Raw genomic sequence first — 10554 nt, 5'->3', positions numbered from 1 at the left:
CACAAACACACTCTCTCGCACACACACACACACATTAAGCTCAGCGTAATATCAAACAAAAACCATTTTGCTCAGTGTCATAAGAAATTGGCTTAAGAAATTACATTGGTAACTAACAAGGGAGGGATTTGTAATATCGACTAAAAATGTCGCTTACACAGAGTGGTGGCCCATTAATGTGGGAAGTGTAGGATGTGAAATTTGCCAAAACCTTACTGTCTACATAAACATATTTATATGCCTGCTTACCTGGCTTACATATCCTGAGCGTCCAAGGCCAGTGAACTTGACCCAAAAAAATCCACAAAACAAAAACAAACACTCCCGTGCACTGTCTTAAATAGATCTGATCCATGTTCTAGCTCACAGGACCCTACCCTCATCCCACCAAATTCTCCCAGCCCTCAAAGACTTACCTTCATACCATTAAGGACCTCATTCATGAGACGGATACGTTTATCCTTGACCTTCATCACCTCCCGATTATACTGCCTCAGGAACACTCCCACAAATGTGTTAAGTGGCATGAGGAGCACAATCACGCCAACTCCAGCAAACACAGCCACACCGATCTGATCAAACAGCATGTACAGGGCTATGGCAATCTGGGGAGGCACAACAAACAGGAATTTTAAATACCGGTACTCACCAGAGGAAAAAAGTTTTACAAATTGGTGTTTGAGGACTTGTGTTGACAACTGGAAAGGGGAATGCTAAATTGAAACATGCATTCTTGTTTTTGTATGAAACAGCAAAAATATATGAGCATCAATATATCATTATACATGTGTGTTGTGAGTGAACAAATATTGTGGATTAGGAGTTTTAAAATCCAGGTAAATCTTTCTCTCTATCAACTAACATAACATGGAAAACTTCTTCGAGAATGAACCCGGCTTTCTCATCTGAAGTTTGTCTCTATCCTGTAAACTACAAACGTTTTACATTCATGTTATTTGTGCATAATATCTATTTACCAGCAATAATTTACTTGATAATTGCTTGAATAAATTCCAAGACTAAAACTAATGTAATAAAGAATAAAATGCTACTGACACAAAAATATTTCAGTTTTAGATCTAGATTGTTACAATTTTGGAATTAAAATAAATCTGAAGAAATATCATGATACCAGTCCTTTGTCCTAACCTCCAGTGACACTCATCACAGCATAGGCCCTGGGTATAAGCAATACAGCAGATTGACAGGAGATATTTTATAAATTCAAGTAAATACATCTCAAGTGACATTTATTTAGCATCATGTAGACCTTCACATCTTATTTTGTCATTATTAGCTGAATTTAAAAGAGCAAAATTTCTTCTTTTTTTCCCTTTATATTCCCTTGCTTGGTTTCAGGGGTAGATCTAGTCAATTGCTGGTTCTTTAACCTACAGTGCAGCTGATTTTTACGTATAACAACGTTTTTCCTACTTTGTAGGATCCCTTACCTACACGCAGCCACATTTCGATTTTGAAAGTCCTCTATTTGTGTTTTTATACTACTAGAGAATTTTCAGTTCTAGAAGGCATTAATTTTGAATTTCACCCAGGTGGCGTCTGAGGCCTATACTCTTAACAATAATTTTAGGACAACGACATGTTCTTTAATGTGCCCAACTTGCATGCGGGACTTGCAGTACTTTTTGCCATCATTCGAGAAGGCTAGTTGTTCGATCTTACCTACCCTAAGATCAGGTCCAGGGTGGCTGAAAGTCAGCAGTAAGGAGACTGGAGTAAAGGTGAGAGGAGGGGACCGAGGGGTGGGGTGAGGACGGGAGGGGGGAATCAGAAAAAGGAGGTGAAAGCAGAAGACAGAATATGCCTATAGAACAGGAAAGGAGGAGAAAGGAGAAAACTTCAGAGAAGGACTGCCCCTCACTTACTTGGAAAGGTGTTGAGAAAAGGATGTAGAGAAAGTTAAGTATGCTCTCCACACGTTGGCAGTCTATGGACATCAGGTTGACGATCTCTCCCAGCGTTGTTTCTTTCTTTGCTTCATTGGTCATTGTAAGTGACTGGTCAAGTAAAAAAAAAAAAGATATTAACTTTAGAGCAGAAAAATGAGGGAACTTTTTTATCTTAAAGTTATGATTATTATACTAAAATTGCATAATCGTATCTATACACCAAGATGAAGTACAACAATCCGTCCCGATGATTGAGAGACACTGTTTTTTTTATAAAACGAATTAAATGGCATCTCCAAAATTACAGAATATATCAGTACAAAACATTTTCAAGTTATCCATCTTTCTTTCCTAACTGCAAAATTCACAGTGGCTTTTGTCTATGTCAGTCTTTTTGAGATCTCCAGATCAAGTATAGAAAGACAGGGAGATTAAAGCAGATGAGGCTAATATACATAAGTTCTCAAGTTCAACAAAAGGCCTTTACCTTCTTATAGATGGCAGCCACCAGAGCACTCTTCATGTGCATGCCCAGACGTTTATTCCGGAGAAGGATCTGATTGCTCATGAGGGAGCTGAAAGTGTTGACCACAAAGTAGGACATACCCAACACATAACCTTTCCACATCTCATGATCACCCTTAGGTCGATCGATAAAGTCCAGAATAGCTCTGAAACAGAGGAGGAAAGCTCTTGCAAAACCTGTGACAACGACCAGATAAGCTCATGAACAGCTTAAGTATATTGTTGGAGGGCACATTTCAGTGGTGTACGTCAGAAATCATTTACCATTTTAAAAATAGCTGTTAATCACATTGCACTAGTCTTTAATACAGAAGCACGAAAAAGTGGATGCCAACATTTTTGTAGTATATATGTCTACACCCGAGGGGAAACTACAAACAACTGCAAATGTCTGGTTCAGTTTCCCTGAAAAGAGTTCGCATGCATGCATAAAGATTACAAACGCATGCTTTAGAAATGGAAATAAACTCTTCTAAATCATTTCTTTTTTTATTCCATATAAGGATAGGTCTTCAATTCATCTGCAAGAAGGGCTTACTTACTCCGTTATTTTTGGCCCCACAAAAGCAATCAAATCGAAGCATGTCTTCAAAATCTGAAATAAAATAGAGCATTGAAACAAGAAATATTACTTCTTTTTATCTCTTTCATCCTGCCTGATGTTAATGTTGTCACACCCTAAACTTCCATCCTTCTCTCCCCTATGTTGATTTGCTGCTCCATCTTTCCCTTTGCCCTTCTTATCAACCCCTCAAACTTTCTCTTTCATCTCCCTCATCCTCTCTGTTGACACTCTCCTTCATAGTCATGTTCCCTTTCTTCCTTGATTAAAAAGAAAAAACAATCAGATTCATACCATGCACAAGCAAGAGGTGAGAAATAGTCTACTCTATATCCTTCGTCTCTTAACCGAGCCACCCTCTTTTCATCCTTCATGCAATCATCATCTATCCCCCGTCTCCTATCTTAAAACTTTGTAAAACTTACCTGAAGTGACACGAGTTCAAACCCATAGGTCATAAATAATGCCCTGATCACATTAGCTTCTTTAAGAGGAGATTTATTTTCTGTCTTGTCTTTTTCTTCTTTCTTCGCCTGTCCTTTAAGCAGTTTGGTCTTCTCATTTGGTTCAAAAGGTCTCCTCCTGTGCAGCATTTTTTCCTTTCTGTCCCTGTTCTGTAAGCTGACACGGTGGTCCATTGATGAGTAAAGTGAACGAGCTTCAGGATTCTCCGCCCTGACAATTGAAAATACACAATAAGTGAAAGCACACAAGCAAAATACAGAGGCCCCTAAATCCCCATGCACCTATATAAATTACAAGTGTTTTTCATTACAACAACACACAGTTCACCTGAAAAAGTAATAATAATAGATTGAATTTTTAAAAATATGAAAGCTCTGAATGCTTTACATTAATGACATGATAACTGAAAATAAAACCTCACACACACATGAAAAAACATTTAATAATATATGCACAAGAAAATTAGTTCAACCACAGACGGGAAAACTGTCCAAGTGAAACATTAATTACATAGATTCTCCACATAAGGACAGCACTGAAAACTACAATTGCTTAAGACTCATTTCTTTAGCTCTTAGTTTATCTAATGTAAACTTGTTCTGATTTGTATTGTTTTCTTCTTCCATAAATAGGCCTTTTAAAAACTTGGAGAAAAACGATTGTTCTTGCAAAGTATAGAATTGCTCAAACATTATTCTATAAGCTAGGCTAATCTCTAGTAACTCTATACTTTATTTTGCAAGAATGATTTTTAAAGAATACAATTTTATTGCTATGTGCTCACTATGTCAGGAGTTTTTAAAATAAAGAACTGTTGCTTAACTTAAGTTTTATACTAGTGCTAGATCTAGATCTAGTCTAGTATCATTATTTTCGAAAAGCCCCCCCCCCCCCCCCCCCCCCCCGGCGATAAAGTAGAATCTAAATCGAACAGCACAAAGCAGGACCGTTGACTAAATGTCATATCAGTCTCCATAAAAGACACAGATCTAGCAGTGGATAGACCTATCCACTTTCATTTTCCACTTTCAACAAGCCAAAAAAGGGGGCTGAGTCTTTAATAGGAAATGGTCAGTGGTCAGTTTTGTAAGGCATTGGCATAGGCTAGAGTTATATTTGGTCTACAGTTTTATAGTACATAATATGTAAGCATGTATGTCAAAATCTGAGTCTATTAGTGACATCTATTTGGAATCTGAAATCTCCAGGAGATTCTAACTGTGTGACAATTAGATTCCAGAAGCGAAGAGGCTACAGTGCAGTCCAGAATATCCTTTCCGCACTGGATGTGATAAGTGATGCATGGCGATTTCTCAAAAAGTGCGGACATCCCAGAATGCACAAAAACGTAAAAATGAAATGAAATAGGTCAACAGGATGACTACCAATGTCAGAACGAAAGTGCTGATGAAATACTAGGTGGGCCTATGGTCAACCCTTCTATGAGGCTGTGAATACTGGACACACACACTAAAGACAGTGAAAATGAACTAGAGCAATAGAAATGTGGTTTCTTAGGAGACTGCTGAGAATAACATGGAAAGAAAAGAAATCGAATGAGGATGTACTGAAGAAGCCCACGTGGACCGCTGGCTGAAAAAAAACGATAAGGGAAAAAAACAAATGCAGTTTTCGGGACACCTAAATAGACACAAAGGCCTTGAAGATCTAGCTCTCACTGACAAAATCGAAGGCAAACTAGGTTGGCAGGTATAGACCCAGAGCTGGGGGCTCTCGTGGACGAGAGGTTAAGGTGTTGACCTCTCATTCAAAGGTCCCGAGTTCGAATCCGGGTAGCGACGAAACATTTTTTTCTCTAAACTTGTCTCTTTTCTCCTCATTTCCTGATCTCTAGCAGTGTTCTGTCGTCTGCTTTCGTCTCCACTTTCTGCCCCCACCCCCTCACCTCCTTTGCCCTCTCTTCTGGGCTCCTGGCTCTTTCTGTAGTCTTTCTACTGCTACTCCTTGGCTCCTTCTTGCTGCTGTCTTTCAGCCACACCCCTGACCTTACGGTAGGAAAGATCTACACCTTGCCTTCTCGGACAAAAGCGACAAATCTCGGAGGGCCCGTGTGCCATTTAAGAGCAGGTTAAAGATCCATTGGTGGTCTAAAATCGATAAGAGTAGGCTTCGGCCGCCACCCGGGGAAAATTCAAAATTTCCCACCAACTGAACAAAGTTTTATGTGTCCCGTGCGCCCATATGACCTTATGCAGACTTTGCGAGCGCTGTAAAACACCTACCAAAAATTTTTTAAAGACCCAGAACAACCTACTTGGAGAACTGAAACAGATGGGTGACAGGGAAAAATCAGGGTAATGTCGCTTTTTTAAGAGCATCCAAGCAAAAGGATGAATGGAAAAACCATGATCACCGAAATCTGTCGCAGATCTGGTACTTGATGATGATGACGTCAACAGATCTTGTTTACATAATGATATAACACCAGATGCAAAAAAAAGACACAAAGATGGTTTTAAAAAAAGAGGACTGCATTATCCAAAGAAACTGAACAAAATTAAACCTGTCCTCTCAAACACAAACATTACTGAGCTCAAAGAACGTGGCGTTGGTGGACTTTCGAATCTCGTTAGAAGCCCGACGTTGTGACCTTGGGTAAGGCACTTCACATTAATTTTCTTCACTTCACTCTTGTGGCAATAGGTACTCCGCAAAAGATCTTGTCAGTTTGTAAGTGTTTGAGCGCATGTAATCTGCCGTCTGTGCTGTGTGCTTCTCGGGAAGCCGAGAATGTTTCTCAGTGTTCCAGTGTCCGTCGGGGTATTAATAGTTGTAAAGCGCATAGAGCAAGCTGTAGGGTGTGAATATATATGTGATGTATAAATACGATTATTTCTAATTATTATGAACATTGAAAGAGTAGGTATTCGTATGGTCAATCGCTTTTATATGGATGTGAGAGTTGGGGCCCAAATACAAGGACTGGAAGTTGCCGAAATGTGGTATTTAAAAACAATACTCAGAACCTCATAGACAGAGAGGAAAACTAACAGAGAAAAGTTCCAAATAGCCGGTTGTCCTTCAGTTAGAATCACCAGAAGGAGACAACTGAGATTCGTTTACCACATAAATAGAAGTATAAATTACAAACATTCAAGTCCAAACTAATGAAAGAGACATGTCGATCATTTGATTACCCAGTAAGATTTAGACCAAAACACTGAAACTTTAAGTTCAAAGCCCGAGGCCCCTTTTTTCTAGCCCTTGGTAAACTGCCATGTGATTTCAGTGTTCTTACAAAGGACCGTCGTTTTTACGCTCTCCCTCTATGTGATCAATCTCCGTGCCGGTAACTAACATGTACACGTAGCTTTCAACATAAGAAACATAATAATAATTATGCCAAAGATGGCGAAATAACGTACAGGTATTTTTCGTTATATGCGTTGACTCGATTCACTTCTGCTTGCCAGGCCTTGGCAAATCTGGGAACCTGCACCTCACAAACATCGTCGGGGTGAAGATCGTTGATATCATCCTCCGTCAACGCTTTTTTGAACCCTGACTGAATAGTTCTGTGAAAGTAATACAAACAATCTAAAAGTAGTTACACCTGGACCTGGGGAGGGTGGGCATTAATTGAGAGGGAAATAGAGAAAAGAGATAGAAGCACTGGATGGAAAATTCAGGATAAAGGGAGGTAGAATCTAGTAGAATGTCTCAGAAGCCTATAGGCCTATAACATGGTCCCAAACAGTTGGGCGTAATGTCCTTTCCAGAACAATGAGAGACATTAAACCCTAGATCTTATATCACCAGATGGGAGAGACCATTCCCTAACAGATTTAATCTCACCTTGAATACCACCCCAATGCCACAGCCAGTTACTATAGTCTATTCACACTTTAGTTTTGTAGAAGGAAGAAAATTGTATAAAATGTTATGCCCAATGTTGTACGATTATTGTATAACTTTGTACGGAGTCGAACAAACTAACCACATCCACACTTCACAAGTAGAAAGTATGGCAATCTAATCACCTCACATCTGCTTGCAACTATCGAGTTGGGTGACTCCATTATTCTCACATTCAACTACATGTACTCCCGGCTTCTTAATAAGAGGCATTACAAAAGAAGAGACGAATATTGAATATGTTTGTAAAATGAACACGTACCCATTGACCCACCAGTTGGTCAAAATACTGGGGAAGGACGCAGTCAACTCCAATGATGCACGCTGCAGGAATAAATGTGATAAAAGTATAATGCATGGGAAAAAAACGTATTTTGTTCGCTGATTTCCTCCATTAGATTTCATTTCTTTCAAAGTTTCCATGAAGGCAAACGTCTTTCTACCTGTATAACTTGGAAATTACTGTTTTCTCTAACGGTAATAAGTTTATCTCTGTTCCTACCCTAGGCCTATGTAACTGACAAATTGAAACGCTCTTTAGTCTATCCGTCTGTATTTACATGTGTCTATCGGGCTCTCTGTCTCTTTGTCTGTCTGTCACCTTTCCACTCCGTGTCTCCCCCTCCCCTTCTCTCTACCCTCTCTCTCCCCTACCTCACCCTCTCTCTCTCTCTCTCTCTCTCTCTCTCTCTCTCTCTCTCTCTCTCTCTCCCCACCCATATTTTTCCCTTTCCTCCTGCTGTTTTTCCTTTCTTTCTGGGGGTTTTCGTATATGTTCAGCTCAACAAAGTACATAAATCTTGGCGGGTACTCTGGTGTGACTTACTCCTTTTTCCCCCATCAAAATTGTATCATCCTTATTTCTACTCTTTCTTTCCTTTGTATGTCACTCTCTAGTAACACCTGTAATCTTCCTCACTTGTCTGACATTTGTGTTAAAAATGCCGGGAAAAATAAAACTGTTACCAAAACTAATAAAAACTAATTAGATCTACATGTAGCCTACCAAGCTAAATATTTATAATAAGAAAAAGATTTATGATTTTGGAGAAGAGAGTTGCCGAACAGAGTGCCGATTGACATGTACACAAATTCACAAACAAATTAAAAAAGAAAAAAAACAGAGCCAAATGCACAAAAGACAGACACAATGATAAAAACCAAACAAAAGATAGACACACGAAAGACAGCCATAAAAAACAACAAAGACAGACACACAAAAGACATACACATTATAAGCATTGAAAGACACGAGAACATACAACAACTTGAATACCATACGAAAAAATTAGGCGGTTTTTTTTTGGGGGGGGGGGTTTGGGGGGGGGTCTTGGTGGAGAAGTCTTTACATCAATAATATGAGATCTATTTGGCAGCAGAACACTCTCAAGACACACAGTTACAAAACACCTTAACTCATCCCGTACCGTGAGCCGCACTTCATGTAAATACTTGATTTAGCTTCTGTTCCAGAGTCTTCAGACTCACATTAACCACTGTTTTATACTGTACTCATATTACTTTTTTTCAGTTGAAATGTCTTGTAGAACATTAATTTTCCCTCATTTTAATGTAAAACAACAACATAACAGTTTAGGAGTCTCTCAAGAAATTAGAAGAAACTATTGATTTGTCTTTCCAATCTCAATCAGAAAAGAGAAAACGATTTGATCACAGAGAGGAAAATGGCGAGGTAGGGAAATCGTTTAAGTTGATGTTGGAGATCAGATATCATGAAGTTCTTCTAGCAGACCTGTGACATCTCCAGGTATCCGTGACGTTCCCGTTTATCCGCGAAAGAGAAGACCAGGAGCTGAATGGTGAGTGCCCCAAACAGAAGGCAGTGCATGGAGAACTCCAGACTGTCAGACTCGTACACCTGGTAGAAATTAATATAAGTTTCATTTTAGTAAGAGTTTTACGGTACTTTCAACCCAGTTAGGTCATATAAATGCCGAAGATTAGATTTATTACAAGAGAGTAACAAACAGAAAAAGGAGGAGAGACAAGGATGATAAATGTTTGAAAGGAAAGGAGCAAACCACACCAGAGCACCAACAACCCACCTGAAATGCGAGGGTTTAATTTTTTAAATTATTTTTTTACGTGGGGGGGGGGGGGGGGGGGGGAGGGGGTGTGATATATGTATTACGGCGCTCGAAACAGCATTGATTGTGTGAGCGCGCGGGACACATTTGACAATTTCAGTTGGTAGGAAATTTTGAATTTTGCCCGGGTGGCGGCCAAAGCCTACTCTTATCCATTTTGGACCGCCAAGGGATCTTAAGCGTGCGCAACTTGCACATGGTACCTCCCAGTTTTTTCACCCCTTGTTCGAGAAGGCTAGGTGTAGATCTTTCCTACCATAAGATAAGGGGTGTGGCTGAGAGACAGCAGTAAGGAGCCAAGAAGTTGCAGTAGAAAGGCTGCAGAGAGAGCCAGAACCCCAGAGGAGGGGACAAGGGAGGTGAGGAGGGTGGGGGCAGAAATTGGAGACAAAGGCAGACGACAGAACAATGTTAGAGAACAGGAAAGGATGTGAAAGGAGACAATTTTAGAGAAGAAAATTTTTGTCGCTATCCGGATTCGAACCCGTCAACCCGAGGAGGGATACAGCATTCTTCCAGACAGACGAAGATGCTCTAATTTTAAAAAATAAATAGGAAAACTTGATCATTTGGGAATCAAACTCCCGTTTTCTGCATGCAATGGCAAAGAGCCACACGCCACTAACACTACAGACGAGAGCGCTACTGGAATATTCTCGTGAAAAAAGAATAGATCTAGGTAACAATGTTATCAGTTTAAAAAAGACAACCCACTCAAAGGTCAATAACTCGGTCATCACAGCATTAATTTCAATAGTAAGCTAACTTTGAATAGACAAAAATTCAACCAGGGGAGGCATCAAATGTATAAATATATGAAGAAAGTTGATCAACGTGTTCGAGAGATATGAAGTTTCTAAAAAGATAAATCAAAATTGAGTAAAACACAAAACTTTACTTCTTAATAAGGTATTTAAATGGGTTCTCTTTTTATTTTTTTTAAAAAACACCCAGTATCAGTGGTTGTCTTCTTCTTCTCCTCCTTCTCCTCCTTTTTCTTCTTCTTCTCCTCTTCCTCCTCCTCCTCCTCCTTTTTCTTCTTCTTCTTCTTCTTCTTCTTCTTCTTCTTCTTCTTCTTCTTCTTCTTCTTCTTCTTCTTCTTCTTCTT

At 39.5% G+C, this 10554-nt stretch overlaps 1 protein-coding gene across 1 annotated transcript in view; it reads right to left on the bottom strand.

Annotated features, from left to right (window-relative positions):
- The window catches only part of LOC101848177 (multidrug resistance-associated protein 1), a gene marked incomplete in the record, with an annotated part of 59192 nt that overhangs the window by 29971 nt on the left and 18667 nt on the right, over nt 1-10554 (bottom strand). Inside the window, 8 exon segments of the mRNA XM_035973986.1 lie at nt 417-605; nt 1887-2018; nt 2398-2581; nt 2978-3030; nt 3423-3672; nt 6849-6998; nt 7601-7662; nt 9092-9214. Coding sequence (XP_035829879.1) covers nt 417-605; nt 1887-2018; nt 2398-2581; nt 2978-3030; nt 3423-3672; nt 6849-6998; nt 7601-7662; nt 9092-9214 — 1143 coding nt within the window.

This window comes from Aplysia californica, unplaced genomic scaffold (assembly GCF_000002075.1).
Source record: "Aplysia californica isolate F4 #8 unplaced genomic scaffold, AplCal3.0 scaffold00040, whole genome shotgun sequence".
Taxonomy (NCBI): Eukaryota; Metazoa; Mollusca; class Gastropoda; order Aplysiida; family Aplysiidae; genus Aplysia; species Aplysia californica.
This window is presented reverse-complemented; position numbering and strand designations above follow the sequence as displayed.